General features: G+C 36.2%; 1 protein-coding gene across 4 annotated transcripts in view; it reads left to right on the forward strand.

Moving 5' to 3' along the window:
* MON2 (MON2 homolog, regulator of endosome-to-Golgi trafficking) overlaps positions 1-22026 on the forward strand; it is a 119190-nt gene that overhangs the window by 37951 nt on the left and 59213 nt on the right. For all 4 annotated transcript variants that reach the window (XM_042947044.1, XM_042947045.1, XM_042947046.1 and 1 more), the window contains exons 9-14: positions 9198-9322; positions 9741-9877; positions 11927-12080; positions 18247-18479; positions 20590-20671; positions 21242-21426. In XM_042947044.1, the coding sequence (XP_042802978.1) occupies positions 9198-9322; positions 9741-9877; positions 11927-12080; positions 18247-18479; positions 20590-20671; positions 21242-21426 (916 nt within the window). The remainder of the gene's footprint in view (positions 1-9197; positions 9323-9740; positions 9878-11926; positions 12081-18246; positions 18480-20589; positions 20672-21241; positions 21427-22026) is intronic.

The raw sequence follows: 22026 nt of genomic DNA on the forward strand, positions 1-22026 counted from the left end.
TATGCAAAGTGCATTTAGAAATAATCTTCATAAGCACTGTAGTTATAATTATTTCTGGCCACAAAAAGTATATGTATAATATACATTGATGTATTGAATGCATTGTATTGAGATAACTGTAGGAAATCAAATGACTTCAAAAGTGTTGCTATTTATTAGGGACACTGTTAAGTTATCAGAGTTAGGTACCAAAGGTTTAAGAGTCTTTTGGTACACTCATTATTATTGGCTTGGACTTTTTCTCTTCTACCCATATTAATAACATATAATTGAACATTTAGGTATATGAGTTTATGAACTTACTTTATTTCATAGCTCCATCTTTCTCTGTAGGGATTAACTTTTTAAAAATTACAGTCAGTGTTCCTCCCAACATGCATGGTATTTGATATAATTTCCAATAATTGTTTTTAATTGAAAAAATAAGACTTTTTTGTCTAATTATATACAGTTGAAATGGAGGGAAATTCTGTGAATCTTTACAATGATTAACTTTTGGAGGTTTTGAAAGGTCTCCTGTCACTTGTTGAAAATAAATGAAAAATTGCTTAATTTCTCCAAAGATGGAGAGCTTTTACCTGGCAGTTGTCATATTTTCTTAATTGTATTTATTTATAGTCCGTTTCAATCTACACAGAAACTTTTTTATTGCGTGTTTTTTTATTTTGAGAGAGAGAGAAAACACGAGCGGGAGAGGGTCAGAGAGAGAGGAAGAGAAAGAATTCTAAGCAGGCTCTGTGCTGTCAGCATAGAGCCTGACACATGGCTCAGTCTCATGAAACGAATTTCTCACGATTTCTCATGAAATCAAGACTCGGACACTTACCTCACTGAGCCACCCAGGCACCCTAGTCCGCAAAGAAACTTAAAAAAAAAATTTTTTTTTTAACATTTATTCATTTTGAGAGACAGAACAGAGCCTGAGTGGGGGAGGGGCAGAGAGAGAGGGAGACACAGAATCTGAAGCAGGCTCCAGGCTCTGAGCTGTCTGCACAGAGCCTGACGTGGGGCTCGAACTCACTACAAGATCATGACCTGAGCCGAAGTTGGACACTCAACTGACTAAGCCACCCAGGAGTCCCTGCAAAGAAAGTTTTTAAAATTGTAAACCAGAGTGACATCAGCAAAATGTTGGAATATGAGGATTCAAGCCCGCTGTCCCCCAGAGAGACACCAACTTAACAGTACATAATTACCTCTGTGACAACTTCGGAAACCAGTTGAGAGGTTATAGCACCATAGGCAAATGGAAGGCCAAACAGAGAGGTTCATTACAGTGGGTAGGAAAGCTCATGGCCCTTAACTGCATACCTCACTCCACTCCTTACACATCTCAGCATGGTGTGATCAGGAGAAAACTGCCAACCTATGGCTTCTCCTTTAGATGGGCAAAAGATAAAATGCGCATCTAATATTCTGACTTTTTTGGGGTACTGCCCACCTAGTTTCTGTCTCACCTGATTTTTGGAACACTGACAGGCAGCACATTTGGGCCTGCTAGGCACCAAGGCAAACCTGTTGCTTGCCCAGAGAGGCATAGTACTGCAGACATACACCAGGGGGAGCTTCTGAATAGAAACAAGCAAGTGTCTTCTGCTGGGAAATTATACACACAAGCCCAGAGGAAACACATTGACAGAAGAGGTTTGAGAGGTTTCCAGGCTGATTGGTGAAGTTCTTTCCCTGTACAAAGCCAGTCCATAAAGACTAAAAGAGTTGACTTTTTCAACAACAACAACAACAACAACAAAATAAGGCATACAGAGAAACAGGGAAATATGGCTCGGTTAAAGGAACAAAATTAATCTCCAGATACTAACCATAAAGAAATGGAAGTCAGTGAATTACCTGACAGAAATTCAGAATAACCATCGTAAAGATCTGAATGAACTAAAAGAGAATACAAACAACTAAATGAAATCAAGAAAATGGTATATGAATAAAATGAGAATATCAATAAAGAGGTAGAAACTATAAAGGAGAACAAAACAAAAATTCTAAAGAAGTATATGGTAATTCTGAATTGAAAAATTCATAGAAGGGGTCAACAGTAGACTAGATCAAGCAGAAGAAAGAATCCACAAACTTGAAGACAAGTTATTGGCAATTACCAGGTCAGAGGAGCAAAAACATAAAAAGCAAGAAGAGCTTTTAGCAGACTTCTGGCATATCATCCAGCAGACCAAGATATCCATGTCTAGGAAAAGCACATTGGGTTATGCTCCTACACTCACAACACCTTGGATATCAGATGTATGGATTTTTTCCCACATCAGCCAGTTCTCTGACAGCCAGATATCGTATGTTGAGTTCAACTCTGACACTAGCCAGAGTTAGTACAGATCCTGTAGTTAAGGGCTCAGTTCCACAAGACTCCCCTGTTGCAGATGCCAGTTGCAAGTAGTGCATTGCCTGGTTATCCACAGATTTTAAGTTGGCTGTAAATGGGAAGTTCCCACAACCTCCTCTTTGGGTTTGATCATTTGTCAAAGTGGTTCACAGAACCTAGGAAAACAGTTTACTTACTATTGCTTATTTATTACAAAGGATATTTTAAAGGATAGCAACGAACAGATTCATGAAAAGAACAGGCACATGAAAAGATTCATAGGGTGAGGTCTGGAAAAGTCCCAAGAGCAGGAGCTTCTGTCCCTATGCAGTTGGGGTGTGTCACCCTCTTAGCATATAGATGTATTCACCAACCTGGAAGCTTCCTAAACTCCATACTTGTAGGATTTTTATGGAGGTTTCATCATGTCAGCATGATTGATTATTAACTCAATTTCTACCACTCTTCCCTCTCCACAGTATGAGAGGTGAGGCTGAAAGTCTCAAGCTTCTAATTATGATTGTTTTTTCTGGTATCCAGCCCCTATCCTGCAATCCATTGAGGGTTGCCGCATTTGAATGAAAGAATCACATAGGAAATTTCAGGAGACTTAAAACTCTGTGTCAGATGCTCCTATCACTCAGGAAATTATGAGAATTGTAGGAGCTCTGTGTCAGGAACCAGGAGCAGGGACCAATATATATATTTCTTATTACTTCACAATACATTATTGGAGTCTCAGATGAGGAAAGCAAGGGGCAGAGAGCCAGTTTGAAGAAGTAATGGCCCAAACCTTCCCAAATTTGAAGAAGGAAAGGGACATACAAATTCATGAAGCTCAGAGAATTACAACTAGGATTTATCTAAAGAGAACTATACCAAGACATGTTATAATTAAGCTGTTAAAAGTTTCAGAGAATCTTCAAAGTAGCAAAACAAAAGCAACTCATCATGTTCAAGGGAGTGCTCATAAGACTCAGTAGATTTCTCAGCAGAAATCTTGCAGGCCAGAAGGGAGTGGGATGATGTATTCAAAGTATTGAAAGAAAAAAAAACCTGCCAGCCACAAATACTATACCCAGCAAAACTTTCCTTTAATAATGAAAGAGAAATTAAGACTTTCCCAGGTAAACAAAAGCTGGTAGAGTTCACCTATGACAAGGCCAAATATCTATCACTCCCCTGCTTATTTTCCTAAGTATTATCAGAGTTATCTTAGGAAGACTTCTCTAAAATGCTGGTTTAACTACATTAAATTAAGATAAAAGTATAGGAAGCAGAGATATTCTTCCTTTTCCTTTTCATATCCACTCATCAGTCATAGAACACCAAATCTTCTACTCTCATAATAATGCATAATGCTATAAAAAACTTTTATATTCTTATAAAAAAAAAGTCACCTTGGTGCTTAGTTGTACCCCCTCAAAACTAGTATTTTGAAGCCCTAACCCCTAATGTGATAGTATTTGGAGATGGAATCTTTGGGAGATAATTAAGTTTAGATGAGGTCATACTGTAGGGCCATGATGATGGAGTTAATGACCTTATATAAGAAGAGACACTAGAAAGCTTTCTTGCTCTTTCTCACTCTTTCTGCCATGGGAGAACACAGTGATAAAGCAGCTGCTTGTGAGTTAGGAAGAGCAGTCTGATGCAAATCTCACCTTGCTGGCACCCTCATCTTAGACTTCTCGCATCCAGAACTGTGATAAATAGATTTCTGTTATTTAAGCCACCCAGTCTGTGGTATTTTGGTATGGTATCTCAGCAGCTTAACAACTTAGTTTCTGTCCACCACTTTTAGTATATAGCAGTTCATCCAGTGACTTCTTAAGAGATACAGATACCTCATTCCTCAGTAATTTTGGTTTGGGATGAAATTGCTGTTTTTGAGTGCATATATTTCAGACACTATACAAAGTGCTTTACATATATTCACTTAGACTTTACTACAGCTGAAAAAATAAGGCTCAGGATATTTATGTAAAATGCCTGAGATTATACTTTATAAGCACAGAGCTGGGATGTTAACTCATTCTTTTAGACCCCCAAATCCTCGCTCTTAATCCCAGTGCTTTTTACTACTTCTCTGTTTTCTTAGTTCTTATTTCTTTTCTCTCCAAGGCTGTTTAGTGTCACATTTTTCATACTGTTACCATACCATTCTCCATATTTTGACCTTAATCTCCTTGACTTGGGTGGGGGGTAAAAGGGGAAGATAAGTAACAGTGTCACCAGCTACTGGAAAGATTGAATATTACTACCTAAAGGTGGTAGAGAAAGGCCTACTTCCGTGTACTTCACTCATTGGGGGTAATGATCAACTGGTAAAACTTACCTTACTGTGTTTGTAAAGGCAAATTCATCTTCAGATGATTTAAAATATTAATTCCACACTGTTAGATTTTGTAATATTGGCACTTTTCATTATGAGCAAGTTCAGACATTCTACAGTTTCTCCAAGGGCAAAAATTAAAGGTATGGTACTTGTGGAGTAAGATATGTAATTTATGTGCAATGCTTCTCTCTCATTTCTTTGTGTTTTCTTTATTTAAACATAGAAATTATACATCTAGGAGACACACTGGAGTAGTAATTCTTACACTTTTTAGTCTTTGGATCTCTTTATGCTTGTAGGAAAATATTGACCTTTTGTTTATGTGGATTTTTTCAATCATTTATTGTACTAAAAATTAAGTCAGATCTTACTGAACCCACTAATGTTAACATAAAACTCATTATTTTTCCAAGAGGAAAACAGAGATATTTTTTGCAAATCTCCTTAATGTCTAGCTTAATAGAAGATAACTGGATTTTCTTATCTTTTTTCATTCTATTGTGACGTGTTGTTTTGGTTGAAGCATATGAAGAAAATCTGTCTTGTCAAAGACATGTAGTTGGAAAAGGCAGAATTGTCTTCATGGATATTAAATCTATCTTAATAGTGGATATTCCTCTTTGCTACTACACCAGACTGGACCAAGTGACAGTTTCTTAAAGGTGTAGTATTGAAACCATAGTAATGACATTTTCATACTCGGTTACATTAAAATTCATTGATTCATCTTGTGCTCTGATTGTATCTTTTATCCATACATGATTTTGTAATATCATGTATTTTAATTATGCAGATAATCCAAATGTCAACATTTTATACATTACCAGAAATCACTTTTGTTAATCACCAACCATTTATCAGATAAATCTGTTATTAAGAAGTTGTCAAGGTCACAGTGGTAGATATAAATTTTCTAAAATACTTACTTTTGCTTGAAAGCTTAAATCTCTCGTTGGCAACAAATACTGTTATTTGTTTCCCTTACAGCTACAAGCTTACTTTGTTCATTTTTTTATTAAGTGTCTGCAATGTACACAAGTCTAAAAAGTCGTAATTTACCGTTTGCTTTTTCAGTTAAAATGGTGTTCCTTAGGGGGAAAAAAGTGACTAGATCAGTTCTTAACTATGTTTTTCCCCATCCAACCGTTGTACTTTGATACGTAGAAAAACTGCTTCATATATATTCTCATTTTGTCACGCAGAAAATTAAAAAGACAGACACTTACAGGTCAAATTTAATAAAATTAATAATTTGTATTTTATTTTTTATTTATGCTTATTTTTATTTACTTATTTTCATTGTGGTTTAGTGAAATAGACCTTTTTAAAACAAAATTGTGTGTGGGAGTGAAAAATACAATGATACTAGTGCAGTTTGGTGCTACTGCCTTGATTCGTGCTAAAGCACCAGCTGTTATACCCACCATTGCTTTCGTATCATCAGTGCAAATGTCAATACACTAAAAATGGCAAGTAATATCTTAGTGTTACTATAAAAATAATTGTGACCTCATTTTAACCCCACTTAGGGGAATCACTTAACTAGGGAATCTGTTCTCCTTCAGTATTCACCAGCTTATTTTGTTGTATCAAGTAGCTCAGGGGTGGAGATACCTAACATTCAAAGGTTGGTTCTGTTAATATATCTAGAGTGACTGGAGGAAATTGGAATGCCCCGGTCATTCAGGAAGAGATATAATATAGCAGGTATAGTATATTCTTCCTCTTTTCTATCATCTGAGCTAGATGTTTCTCTGTCCTCTGAATCATTTATGCTTTGTGTCCAGATATCTTTTTTAGGAAGATAGTTTAAGGGATTTGTGAAACTTAGCTTATAAGTTGGTAGCATATCTCTTTTCTACCTTTGACTCACTGCTTTTAAAAAGGAGTTAATGGGGCTATTTTGACTTACCCAACCTAATTTTCTACTGCTTCACATACATGTCTCCAACAAAGGATCTTAGCACTACAAATTCATTAGCCAAAAGGTTGTTTACTCTTATCAGCCTTTGAGAAATAGACTCCTGCATTTATAGTCTATCAGACTGTCTTTGTTGTGTCCTAAGTCAACAGTTACTTTATTATGTACATAGTTCCTTATCAGAAATCCATGTGCTACTGTGATTAAAATTTCTACCAGAATGAGCGATTAATCTTAAGCATCAGTTGTCTCTTGACTACTATCCAGTACCAAAGGACTGTAGGAATTCAGAAACATTCATCACTCTTCATGCTAGTATAATGGAGTTTATGAGGTATCTTCATGTCACATTAGGCCAATTAGACTTAGGCCATAGAAACCATTCTTTTAAATATTCTTTTTTAAAAATTTTTTAATGTTTATCTTAGAGGGAGAGGCAGAGTATGGGCAGGGGAGGGGCAGAGAGAGAGGGAGTCACAGAATCCGAAGCAGGCTTCAGGCTCTGAGCTATCAGCACAGAGCCCGATGTGAGGCTCGAACCCAAGAACCGTAAGATCATGACCTGAGCTGAAGTCAGATGCTCAACTGACTGAGCCACCCAGGCGCTCCCCATAGATGCCATTCTTAATACACGTTTCCCTGTGAGTGCAGCTTCTTGGGAAAAAGGCTTAACAAATTCACAGCAGGTGCCCTCCATTGATGTCCTTGAGAACAATGCAGTGACCTCAACACTAGTTCTCTGATCAGACTTTCACACTTGGCAAGGAGGAAGGAAAGGAGACCAAAGTTCCAGACCTCAGGAGAAAGGCTCTCATTTACCCAAATTACAAGGTTGTAGTGGCTGTAGTATAAATTGTTTGATTTGCTTTTTTTTTTTTAAGATTACAAATTATTAAAGCCTTTGAATTTTTGTATGTTACGATATATTCAGATAGTAATTTTTATGGAATAAGTACTAAAATAATACAGGTCTCTAGGTATTGTTATGTACATAGTACTCCTCGTACATGATTTTTCAGCTGACAGAATGTGCTGTAGTCCTTCTCTTACAGGAGAGGAACTGATATACTCTTCAAGGCAAGTTTTATAATAATATTTCTTTTGGCTGTGATATAATGTTTTTGAGAGCCTTTGTTTTCTGGCCTCAAAACCTGGCTTATGAGCCTTCAATTGTACTACTGCATTTATATTTCACTTTTATTCTAAAAGAGGTAGTGCGCGTTTGGAGGACCCACTAATGTTAAAACTCTGTTGTAGATAACAACTTGCATAGTGAGTCACCAGCATGATTCTTTATCAGTTCTTTACTAAAAGGGATCATTTGTTTAGGAAAAAATGTGCTCCGTATTTGCATGGCACTTTATCATATTTACGAGACGTTTTTATTTTTACAATTTTCTCATTTGATTTCTCTGGAAGATGAGATGCTTTTATCCTTTATTTATAAGGTTATGTAACTTGTCATCCACTCTGTTGGATAAAGCTGAGCCCATCTGATTTCTGATCTAATGCTTTTTAACAGTATCATGTTTAGGACAGTGATAAGCCTCTGTTTTAGGACTTCCCCAATCATAGCAATCCAAGAATAAAGTTTTTAATTACCCCTTCTGCTTTATCTTCATGATTATGTCCTAGTTTTAAGCATCCAGTTAACAGGACTGTAAGACATTAGAAGATACCAACTGCTAAGACTTTGGGCTAACATCCTGACGACTGCTATATTTCTGAAGTTTCTTGCCCCACATGATGCTTACTCATTTCAGGGTACCCCCAGCTAACTCATCCAATAATGTGCTACACTTGGTATAAAGGGAGATTTCAGTTTGGCCTACTAATCACAATGTCAGGTCCTTACCTCACAAGGATCCTGCTGTGCCCTCAGTTAATGTGTAACATTAAGAAGTAATCTATTAACTTTTGAAAAAACTGGTTACTTTTTTTTGTTCATTTATTCATCTACCACACATTTAGTGTGTAATGTTGAGAATGTGCTCTAAACATTTTTATTTACAAAGAGCTTGCAGAAGAGATGATTTATATTAACAGTAATGATAACGGATATTTATAAAGAAAGGGAAATGAAACTATGTACCAGGCGTCATTCTAAGTACTTTATATCTTATACTTGTTAACTGCTATGGATTCCTTTTTGTTTTTCCCTAGAAAATATACACTAAACATGCTTACGTTTATTGCCTCTTTGTTTAAGCAGCACAAGAACATATGGAAAAACTTGTGGTATTATTAAAGAGTAGAATATACATCCTACCAGCAGTTTACATGTATGTGTGCTACCTGGCAGCAGTGAGGATAGTGTGATGGCGCATAGTGCTTTCTAAAGAATGAGGATAAAAGATTGACCATGTGAGCAGATGACTAGTGTGTGTTTTCAGAGATGTACTTAGAGAGAGACTGATTATTTTTACTGTTAGCTTTTCCCTTATATAACTGCTCTTCCCTTCCTTTTCTCTACTCCCCATTAAGAATTATAATTTATTTAAAGTTAGAAGATTTTATTGATTTTTCCATAAACTAAGAACAAGAGTGTATTTTATAAATTCCTATCTTAGATTTAAAGATATATTATTAAAAAATCTTATACTTTTTAGGTAACTGAATGTGAGATATTTCTGTCACTTCTGGTGAAATTTCTGGATGCAGATAAACCACAGTGGCTACGAGCTGTTGCAGTAGAATCTATACACAGACTCTGTGTGCAGCCTCAGCTATTAAGGTAGAACCTCAGCAGTATTTAGTTAAATAGGTTAATGTTTGTGCTAGTAGGAAGACTTTTAAGTTTTCCCAAACGTTAGTGATTTCTAAACAAAGAAAATTGTGTATTGTATGTATATAGAGGGGTAGGGGTGTGAGTGTGGAAAACAACTGAGAAGTGGGCAAAAAACATGGGTAGTAATTGCCATCAGTTCAAATTACTGGTTAATACAGCCAAGAAAAATTTTTTTGGAACATTGACCTCAGTCTCAACCTTTGTACTAACTTAGTAAAATAACTCAGGTGTGATGAAGTTTTGAGTATAGCATTCAGACTGACAAATCAAAATTACTTGCTATTAAAAAATGTTAATATATTCAAATATTTTCCCTAGAAACATTTTATTAAACATTTTATTTTATTTAAAAATTATTTTACAGGTCATTTTGTCAGTCCTATGATATGAAACAGCATTCTACCAAGGTTTTTCGTGATATTGTAAATGCCCTGGGATCTTTTATCCAGTCATTGTTTCTTGTCCCTCCTACTGGAAATCCTGCTACAACAAACCAAGCTGGTAAAGGCTAATTCATATTTTGTTTTTTATATTCTGCCACGATTTACAATATGCACTATTCTGAGAGGGTATTTCATGGAAATTTTGTGAATAGAGAAATTTGAATTACCTAAATGTGTTGATAGTAAAGACTTTCACTTAAAGAATATTCAATCTCGGGGCACCTGGGTGGCTCAGCTGGTTAAGTGCCCAACTTTGGCTCAGGTCATGATCTCATGGTTTGTGGGTTTGAGCCCTGCATTGGGCTGTGTGCTGACAGTTGAGAGCCTGGAACCTGCTTGGGATTCTGTGTCTCTCTCTAACCCTCTCCCACTCATGCTCTGTCTCTCTCAAAAATAAAATAAACATAAGAAAAAGTTTTAAAAAAAGGAATATTCAGTCTTATTGAGGCAATTGTGTTTCTTTTCTTTTTTTTTTTTTTAAGCTTATTCATTTATTTGGGGGGTGGGGGATAGAGAGAGTCAGAATCAGGCTGTGCATCATCAGCACAGAACCCAGCATGGGGCTTAAAGTCATGAACCAGAGATCACACCCGGAGCCAAAACCAAGAGTCGGATGCTTAACCAACTGAGCCACGCACGCACCGTATTTCTTTCTTTCTTTTTTTTTAATGTTTATTTATTTATTATGAGAGAGAGAGAGAGAGAGAGAGAGAGAGCATGTGCATCAACAGGGGAGGGGCAGAGAGGGAGAGAGAGAATCCCAGGCACGCTCCATGCTGTCAACCCAGAGCCCAACTTGGGGTTCGATTCCACAAACCGTGAGATCATTACTTGAGCCGAAATCAAGAGTTGGACACTTAACTGGCTGAGCCATTCAGGAGCCCTGTGTTTAGTTCTTTCCAGAATATGTTTCTTTCTCTGGTATACTTTCAGTTTCTCTAATCACATAAGAATAAGACTTTAGATGTTTATCTTCATTTTAAAAGAGTCTTCATTTTGTGCCTCTCTTTAAAAAGAGTCTGGGTGCGCCTGGGTGGCTCAGTCGGTTAAGTGGCCGACTTGGGCTCAGGTCATGATCTCGCGGTCCGTGAGTTCGAGCCCCGTGTCAGGCTCTGTGCTGACAGCTCAGCCTGGAGCCTGTTTCAGATTCTGTGTCTCCCTCTCTCTGACCCTCCCCTGTTCATGCTCTGTCTCTCCCTGTCTCAAAAATAAATAAAACGTTTAAAAAAAAAAAAATTAAAAATAAATAAATAAATAAATAAATAAATAAATAGTCTGGTTCACCATCTTAGGAGGTCTGTTAGTCTTTCTTTTAACGAAATGGGTGAACTTGATTTAAGCTTGTTTGGAAATCAGTATACAACTTCTAGTTTCTCTTTGCCTTCTTTATCTTCTACTTTTTACTATCTGATTAATGGTTCTTTTAATTCATTATTTTCACCTATGGTGAAAAGTGGTCTAACAGAAAGTATATTGTAAAGTTTGTCAATAGTTTTACTAATTAGTACTTTTTTTTTATAAAAAGGGAAATGGTGGGGTATCTGGGTGCTCAGGCAGTTAAGTGTCTGACTCTTGATTTCAGCTCAGGTCATGAGAGCCTGTGTTGAGCTCCATGCTGGGTGTGGAGCCGGCTTAAGATTCTCTCTCTTTCTCCCTCTGCCCTTCTTCCCTGCTTGTGCTCTCTCTCTCTAAAAAATAAAAAAGGAAATGGTGTTCTGGGAAGACAGAGAGACTCTCTAATAGCCATAATAGGATTGATAAACTTCATTTATTTGTGCAGTATCCATTCCTGTAGAACAAATTAAAAAAAATTTTTTTTAGAACAGGAGTTGGGGAGAGTGGCAGAGAGAGAGAGAGAGAGAGAGAGAGAGATTGATTGAATCTTAAGTAGGCTCCAGACTCAGCATGGAGCCTGATTCCAGGTTCGATCCCATGACCCTGGGATCATGACTGAACCAAAATCAAGAGTTGGATGCTCAACTAATTGAGCCACCCAGGTGCCCCTAGAACAAATTTTTTTTTTTTTAATTGAACAGATATTTTAATATCATTGATTTGTAATTAAGTAGTAAATTGGTATCTTTGTTTTCTTCTCCTTATCTAATAGGAAATAATAACTCAGGGGGCCCTGTCTCAACACCAGCTAACTCAGGAATGTTGGGGATTGGTGGAGGTGTTACTTTGCTACCAGCATTTGAATATAGAGGAACTTGGATACCTATTCTGACTATAACAGTACAAGGCAGTGCAAAAGCCACCTAGTAAGTAGTAGTAGCCTTATTTTATGATTGATGTTGTTGGGGATATTTTATCGTAAAATGTTTCTCTCTGCATTATATTTTGAATTCAAGCCTACTAATACAGTTTAGAACTAATTTTTTTGGCCATATTTTGAGATTTTTACTAAGGATTGGATTTTGTTTGTTTTCTTTTGTCTATTTGTAGACCTGTTAATAGCATTATGAAACAAAATGTGGTTTTTCTACCTGAGGACCGAGTCATCTGTTTTATATGGCTTTTTGATTTAAGTATGTGACTTGATTTCAGACCCTTTGGACTTAGGTCTTCTAATACTGACTTTACCAGCAGCAAATTCTTTAATTTTAAAAATCTCAGTTTCTTCACCTATAAAATGGGAGTAGTGATATATTTACCTTTCAGGATTCTCTAGGTAATAAAAGTTATTTTAACTGTTTAGCTAATTCCATTGTTAGGGTTTAACATACAGTACTTTTAGTTTAATTAATTTGAAGTGTTTAATGGATACCATATATGTTATTTGTATTATCATTAGTTATTTCAGTTTAACAAATATATAGTCGGCAGTGTATTGTTTATTTTTCTTAAGTCGAAGTGAACTGCTATGCTCCAGAGATAAAGCAGTTAACACCACATAGGTTTAATGCTGCAGCTGTTGTGAAGCAGTTAATTCATACATTTTTGAATGCTTAGTATGTATAATTAAAATACTATTCCGATGACAGTAAATCAAAACTTAAGATTTGAAGCAGAGTCTCTGACTAGTTTGTTGGTTTGTTTGGTTATTTATTTATTTATTCATTCATTAAAATTTGAGCATAGGGGCACCTGGGTGGCTCAGCCAGTTAAGCGTCCGACTTTAGCTCAGTTCATGATCTCATGGTTTGTGAGTTCAAACCCGGTGTCAGGCTCTGTGCTGACAGCTCAGAGCCTGGAGCTTGCTTCAGCTTTTGTCTCTCTCTCTCTCTCTCTCCCTCCCCTGCTCACACTGTGTCTGTCTCTCTCTCTCTCTCTCTCTCTCTCTCTCTCTCAAGAATAAATAAACATTTTAAAAAAATGTGAGTATAGTACACGTTACATTAGTTTCAGGTGTACAATATAATACAGTGATTTGACAAGTTTATGCATTATGTTGTGTTCATCACAAGTGTAGCTGCCATCTGACTCCTTACATCACTGTGACAATATCATTGACTCTATTCTTTATGCTTTGCCTTTTATTCTTGTCACTTATTCATTCCATGACTAGAAGAACTGGAAGCCTGTGTCTCCCACACCCCTTTACTCATTTGCCCAACCTCCTTTTCTCTGACTAGTTTAAATGATAAATTTATATGGTGTGTCAGTCTACATTGTATGATCATGATATTTTGCTGTGCAGCTTTATTTTGCCTAAAAGTGTAAAAGCATGGAGTCATAGAGGACTGAAATATTTAACTAAAATTCATTGTTATTTTTAGTCATTTAAAAGATAATGTTACCTAGTCTCATATAAGCTTTTGCTTGCTATAAAGGCTAGTGGTGCAAGTATACTAGAGAATCAAATTTAAAAGAATCATATTTCTAGCACTGAAGGAGACAGTAATCTGATTCATTCACTTCCCCACCTCATTTTATAAGTTGAAAAAACCCCAACATGGAACTAAATTGCTGCCCTTATGGAACTTATGTATTAGTGAGTGAGATAGTCAATAAAGGCTCAAATAAACATGTAATATCACCTTGCCAGTGGTTAATTCTTTGAAGAAAAGACAAGTTAAGGGGATAGAGAGTGACCAAGGTGAAGATGGGGACAGAAATGATCTCTGAGGATAGAAGATTGAACAGATACATAACTAAAGGGAGAGAGTGAGTGCTTGAGGAAGAAAAATCAAAACAAATGACAAAAGAGTAATTACTTGGCAAAGTTGTAAGAATTGCTTTTTCATTAATAAAATGGAAGTCAGAAACCAATGGTCTAATTTTTCTCTTTCTTTTCTTCTTTCTTTCTTTTTCTTTCTTTCTTTCTTTCTTTCTTTCTTTCTTTCTTTCTTTCTTTCTTTCTTTCTTTCTTTCTTTCTTTCTTTCTTTCTTTCTTTCTTTCTTTCTTTCTTTCCTTATCTCAAGAGGCAGCATAAGTAGGGGAGAGGCAGAGAAAAAGGGGAGAGAGAGAATCCCAAGCAGGCTCTATGGTGCCAGCGCAGAGCCTGATGCCGGGCTTGAGCCCACAAAGCCGTGAGATCATGATCTGAGCTGAAACCAAGAGTTGGCCGCTTATCCAACCAAGCCACCCAGGGGCCCCTGAAACCAATTGTTTAATTTATTCTTTTTGTTTTAAAAGAACAGCAAATAGTTTTTTTAAGTTTATTTATTGAGAGAGAGAGAGAAAAAATCCCAAGCAGGCTCTGCACTGTCAGAGTGGAGGCTGACGCAGGGCTCAAACCCATGAACCATGAGATCATGACCTGACCTCAGATGTTCCACCAGCTGAGCCACCAAGGAGCCCCAGGGCCAATTGTTTGTTGATAATTTAGTCCTTGTCAGTTAAGAGAGTTGATTTTAACTAGTTCTGCTACTAAATACTGTCATTTCGAGTATAGCACATTATTTCACTTGAAGACAGAGCTAGGACTAAATCTCTAAAGGAACATGTAAATAGATTTTTTTAGTGCTATAAACACTGAGATTACTCACCTCTGAAATCAAAAATAGCTAAAAAAATATTGGGTGCTCTTCTGTACATGAATTAGCATGTTTTCATTGAAGGTTCCCTGTTGAATTGGCATCTTTTATTCATTCATTTGTTTTGAGATTCAGTATAAAGTTATTTTTACTATTTTCTTTGAAGGTAAAAATGGAAATCTTGATTGTGTATTCTGTTCATGTATTGACTTTTTTAAGTATGTAATCGTTTGAAAACTTAAGTGATGTACAGACAGAAGTAGTTTTGTTTTTTTAAATTTTTTTAATGTTTATTTATTTTTGAGAGAGAGAGAGACAGAGCATGAGCAGGGGAGGGGCAGAGAGAGAGGGGGACACAGAATCTGAAGCAGGCTCCAGGCTCTGAGCTATCAGCACAGAGCCTGATGCGGGGCTCGAACTCACGAACCATGAGATTGTGACCTGAGCTGAAGTCGGACGCTTAACCAACTGAGCCACCCAGGTGCCCTCAGAAGTAGTTTTGACCTAAGTATTGTTGACATATTCTTTCAGATTAAATACACTGTGGTTTCTTTCAAAGTTGGGCTTGTGACAGTTTTGCAAGTTTACCTAAATTTAAAAATACTTAAATAAACGAGTTACATTTTATCTAAAACTGGAATTTATGTAGTGATTCTAATAAAGTAGCCCTGAAATATTGAGGTAAGAAAGTGTAGGCCATGTTATAGGCTGTGGTATAAATAAACATAAATCACCTTTTTCCTCCTAACTATTCTGGCACTTAAAGTCTTTACCGTAGAATTTGGGGATTGGAGTTTTGGATATTTAGGATTATATTATCTGTTTTAGATGCATTTTCACAGTAGATCATTTGTTCTTTGAAAGTAGAGATTTGTCTGAAAAAAACAATTAGTGCTGATAGGCTTAATGTGTGGCTTTATACAGTTGAATCCAGAAAATTTACCCTTGCTGTTTGAGCTTAGATCTCTTGATCAAGAATGTATTTATATTTTTATTGAATACCTAAATTTTAAAATACTCAGAGCCGGCAAATGCTAGGGCCTAAATTGATAGACTTTAGAATCAGACTTGGGTTAAGAACTGCTGATTGGTAGCGGTGTCACCATAGTCCTTGGTTTCATCATCTGTGTCTTTTAGGGGTTTTGTGTGGAGTTTAAACAAGACAAAATGCACCAAAAAAATACCTTAAAGTCCCGGGCCAAGAGTAATTGCACAACAAATGATAGCTATTTACTTTGAGTTTTGCATTTATTTATAAATTACCTACCTCCAGTCTTGATTATGATTCAGGGACTTTTAGGATTTGAAGTAGGAAATCTCTTTTATTAACTTTAATTTTTTAAAATAATTTTTTCAAGTTTATTTATTTATTTTGAGAGAAACAGAGAGAGCACAAGCCAGGGAGGGGCGGGGGGAGGGGAGGGAGGGAGAGAGAGGGACAGAGAGAGGGAGAGAATATGAGAATCCCAAGCAGGCTCTGTAAAGTCAGCGCAGAGCTCGATGTGGGGCTCGAACTCATCAAACCATGAGATCATGACCTGAGCCAAAATCAGGAGTCAGATGCTTAACTGACTGAGCCACCCAGGCACCCCTTTTATTAACTTTTTTTATTGTAATCTTTAGTGATTTCAATTGTATAGATGTAATTCACAAACCTAAAATTTAGTCTTAGTGTATAATTTATGGTTTCATTGTATTCAAAAGCTATATACAACAGTAACTACCATTTAATTCCAGAACTTTTTCATCACCCCAGAAAGAAACCCCTTACCCATTATCAGTCATTCCTCAGTCTCCCTTTCCCCACCCCCTAGCAACCATGAATCTACCTTGCGTCTCTACTGATTTGCCTATTCTGGATATTTCATATAAAAGTAATCGTACAATAAATATTCTTTTGTTCAGGCTTTCACTTAGCATGTTTTGAAGGTTCATCCATGTTGTAGGATATATCACTATTTCACTTCTTTTTGTGGGTAAATAATTCTGATTTATGGATGTACTGCATTTTGTTTATCTATCATTTGATGGGCATTTGGGTTGTTTCCACTTTTTGGCTTTTAGAGATAATGCTGCTGTAAGCATTTGTGTGTAACTTTTTTGCTTAGACATATGTTTACATTTTTCTTGGATATATACCTAGGAGTAGAATTGCTGGGTCATGTAGTTGTGGATGTTTAACTTTTGAAGAACTGCCAAACTATTTTCCCAAGAGACTGTACCATTTTACATTCCCACCAACAGTATATGAGGGTTCAGATTTCTCTACATTCTGAGCAATGCTTATTACTATCTTTTGATTATTGTCATAGTCTTCTGAGCATAGCCATCCTAGTGGATATTAAATGTTATCTTACCATATTTCAACTTGCATTTCTCTAAAAACTGATGACTTTGAGTTTCTTATTCATGTGTTTATTGGCCATTTATATATCATCTTGGGAGAAATGTCTTTTCAGATCCTTTGCTCCTTTTTATTTATTTTTTATTATTATTTAGCTATAAGTGTTATATATTCTTTAGTCCCCTATTAGATATATGATTTGCTATTCTGTGGATTGCCTTTCATTTTCTTAACAGTATCCTTTGAAGGACAATATTTTTTAATTTTGATGAATTCAATTTATTTTTTCTTCTGTTGCTTGTGCTTTTGGCATCATATCTAACAAATCAGTACTTAATGTGAGGTTGTGGAGATTTTTGCCCAGGTTTTCAACTAAGAGTTTTTAGTTTTTGCCCTTACATTTAGGTCGTTCATACATTTTGAGTTAATTTTTGTATATGGTGCAAGGTAGATCCACCATCATTCATTTACATATGAATATCCAGTTTTTCCAGTACCACCAGTTCTTTTTCCATTGATTTATCTTGACAGATTTCTGTTTTAAGGAACTTAAAACCATAACTCTTTATTTGCCATGATTTAAGACAAAAGATTTATCTTCCCTTTTGAAAGCTTTGTTTTAACTATGGAGTAGAAACTGCTCTAAAATATGACTTTGACATACTGAAGCTCTGAGTATTATTCTTACTCTGTTGACATATTGTATCTGAGATGATAGCTAAGCTGGATATCTCACAGTAATACTTTCTCAGTGTGAAAGTATCTTCCCGTTTAAAGGATTGATTTGATAGCACCTTACTTTGAAAGCACCTTAGTCAGATTTGAGTGGTTTTATAATCCATTTAGTCTTACACTATTTTGCATGTCTTTATTTTTCTAGTGCCAACATTTAATGAAAATATTGGCACATCTTGTGGGGAGAGGCAAAAAAGTAAGTTATTAAACTAATTAGTTATGGAAGTGGTCAGACCTTAATTTTTCTAATCAGTTTCTTAGAATACTGAGAAGGGAGCCCTCCTCCGAACAACACAAACTCAGTAATGTCCATTCACTTTTGCAGTTTGTTGCTCTTAATTTCTGTAGACTGCAAATTATGGAAATCCTTTCATGTATTTTCATTATTGTGGCTTTTAATTAGTGTTCTGATTTTCTCATAATTTCAGCCTAGAGATGTTGGACAAAGTTGAGCCCCCAACTATACCGGAAGGTTATGCTATGTCTGTGGCATTCCACTGTTTGCTAGACCTTGTACGTGGAATCACTAGTATGATTGAAGGAGAGTTAGGAGAGGTGGAAACAGAATGTCAGACTACCACTGAAGCAGCTTCTTCACCAACACAGTCATCAGAACGGCAAGAATCACCGTCAACGTCAGACCAAATGGATAAGGAAATAGGTATATGTGATGTATTTTTAACTTTTATTTTGAAATAATTTGAAATTTACAGAAAAGTTGCACAGATACTAGAGTTCCCATATGTCCTTCACCCTGATTTCCCAGTTGTTAACAGTACCATATTTGTGTAATTGTATTTATATTTGTCACTATACTTTTTACCTTTTTAACTATTAGAGAATAAGTTGCAGACATGATGCCCAATTTCCCCTTAATACTTCAGTGTTTTCTAAAAAATAAGGACAGTTTCCTATATAACTATAGTACAGTCCCATCATAAATTTAGCTTTAGCCCAGTATTATCTAATTTGAGACCTCATTCAAATTTTGCCAGTTGCCCCAATGATGTCTTTTTTTCTATTTCTTTTCCTTTTTCTTTTCCTTTTCCTTTTCCTTTTCGTTTGTGTTTTTGTTTTTGTTTTCTTTTTTTAGAGAGAGAGACAGACAGTGTGAGCCAGAGTGGGGCAGATAGAGGGAGAGAAAGAGATAATCCCAAGCAGGCTCTGCACTGTCAGCGTAGAGCCTCATGCGGGACTTGAACTCATGAACCATGAGATTATGACCCGAGCCAAAACCAAGAGTCAGAGGCTTAATCAGTTGAGCCCCCCAGGTGCCTCCCAATGAGGTCTTTTATGTTCTGGGATTACCTGTTGAATTTAGTTTCATGTTGCTATACTGTCCTTTAATCTAGAACATGTCCTTAGTTTTTTCTTGTTTTATATGACCTTGACCCTTTTGAAGGGTAGCTCAGTCAGTTTGGGTTTGTCTTTTGCTTCCTCATAATTAGATTCAATTTATTCATTTTTACCATAGAAATGTTGCTGCATTATACTTAGGGTATCAACATGTCAGGAGCATACAGTGTCAGCATGTCTCATTATTGGTAATGTTACCATTTGGTTAATATGTCTGGCTGGTTTCTTCAATGTAAGAATAATTATGAACTTTTTGTGGAGAAATATTTTGAGACTAATCTAAAATATAAAAGAGAGCTTTTCCTTCTCTCCCATTTATTTTTTTAAGATTTATTCATTTATATTATTTTTTATATATTGGACATTATTCTTTTTCTGCCACCTCTCCCCTTCCTGCTGTTCTTGCCCTGATGTTCTAATGGCAAATACAGTCCTAAAATTACAGAATGTTTTTTTCACTTCAAGCCTTACTACTACTTTTACAGTGATGATGGTTATCAGTTGCTTTGATTTTTTTTTTCCCCCAGAATGGCAGAATGGAATTTTATTTTATTGAAGGGTTGCAATCTATGATTATCATTATTTGGTTTAACACTCAGATTGTTCCTGACATTGCCAGTGGGACCCCTTTCAAACTGGTCACTATGTCCTTTTGTCATTTTCTGACCTCTACCTTACTATCTGACACAACAAAATGTTCTAAACTCATCTTTGATTTTTCTTGCCAAGCCCAGGATTCAGTTATTTATCTAAGGAGCCCTAGCTTCTTTTAGTTTAGAATAGTATTTGGAAACTAACACATGGGCACTAGTGTGCTTTTTACTACTTGAAAAAGAAATGCACGCATACACATGCACAAACAAGCATACATCTCTCTACATTTTAAAAATGCCTGTCTAAAAATGTCTGTGTAAATGAGGTTTCTCCAGTTCTGGTTTAATACCACAAGGTTTATTTTCAACTTTCCATGTTTGTAATTACCTTCTCCAACAGTGAAAACTTGGTCCCAGTTTATTCAGTGGATTCGCTTTATTTACTTGATTCCCAATGTGTGTGTGTGTGTGTGTGTGTGTGTGTGTGTGTGTGTGTGTGACCAATCTCCTGGCTGAACCAGCTGATCACTCTTAGCTGATCACAGAGGCTGAAAGATTGGCCCAATGAAGGGGAAGGGAAAAGGACCTGACATTACACACACACACACACACCAGTCAGTTAACTTTTTGAATTCTGAAACTCTGGTGTGGTTTTTAAGTTTTCATTGATTCAAATATATTTTAAATATTATAGATTTTAGTATTATAATTGAGTTGTTGATGGAATATATAATGTATCATTATATGACTAGGGAGGTTTTAGAATAGCATTTTGTCAAATACTATGTTATCATGAAGTATTGTGTGTTTTTGTCATTTAAGTCAGTAGAGCTGTTTGGGAAGAAATGGTGAATGCCTGCTGGTGTGGTTTACTTGCTGCTCTCTCTCTCCTTCTTGATGCCAGGTATTAAGTCTTTATAATTTTTATATTGCATGTGACAGTTAATAAGAAACAAACATTAAAATTGTTACTTCAATTTGTCTTAAGATTTATTTCTTAATATTAGTTTTTGGACATTATTCTTTTTCTGCCACCTCCCCCCTTCCTCCTATTCTTGCCCTGCTCCCCACCAGAGTAGTTGTCATAATGTTTTAACGGAAAATCCAGTCCTAAAATTACAGAATTTTTTTTTTCACTTCAAGCCTTACTACTACTTTTACAGTGATGATGATTATCAGTAACTTTGATTTGTTTTCCAGAATGGCAGATTTTACTGATTTTAAAATGCTTGATATTTTAAGTTAAATCTTTGAGTGCTTAACCATTTTCTTCAATAATGAAATATGTATTATATATTGCTTTCACCCAATTCGGATTTTCAGATATTATGTTGATTAGTTAAAATTCCTTAAGTATATTTTGCTGTTATTTGTCTATAGATTTTCTTAAAACTCCACTGAATACCTAATTGCACATCATGTTTGCAGTATAATTAAACATAATCATATTAAATACAATACTTTATCTTTTCAGCACAGATGAAGCTGCCACTGAGAATATTTTAAAAGCTGAACTGACTATGGCTGCTCTTTGTGGAAGACTGGGCCTTGTAACTTCAAGAGACGCCTTTATAACTGCAATATGCAAAGGTTCCCTGCCCCCCCATTATGCTCTTACTGTGCTGAATACCACCACCGCAGCCACGCTTTCCAACAAATGTAAGACTTCAGCTTACTCGGAGTTTTTTTTCATCTAGTGATGTGACATTATGTAGAGAAAATATTATAGAAATTCCTAGTTCAAGCCTACCTGTTTTACTCTCTGACTATGACCTCTGCGAGAAGTCTGCAGACTTCTCTGGGTCTGCGACCCAGAGCTTAAATTTTTTCCATCTCTTTAAAACAATGGGGGTGCAGGGAGTATAATACCAATTTTCAACAATAATAGTGAGGATAAAAGAAAATAAATCTCCAGGGTGCCTGGGTGGCTCAGATGGTTAAACATCAAATTTCGGCTCATGTTGTGATCTCATGGCTTGTGAGTTCGAGCTCAGCATCGGGATCTGAGCTGACAGCTCAGAGCCTGGGGCCGGTTTTGGATTCAGTGTCTCCATCTCTCTCTGCCCCTTCCCCACTCATGCTTTGACTGTCTGTCTCTCTCAAAAATAAATAAACATTAAAAAAAAATTTTAAAAGAAAATAAATCTGGAAGTCTGTTGTAAACTATATCATACTGTTGAAATGGTGGTTTGGGGTGCCTGGCTGGCTCAGTCAGTGAAACGTGCAACTCTTGATCTTGAGGTCATGAGTTTGAGCCCC

This window comes from Panthera leo, chromosome B4 (assembly GCF_018350215.1).
Source record: "Panthera leo isolate Ple1 chromosome B4, P.leo_Ple1_pat1.1, whole genome shotgun sequence".
Lineage (NCBI taxonomy): Eukaryota > Metazoa > Chordata > Mammalia > Carnivora > Felidae > Panthera > Panthera leo.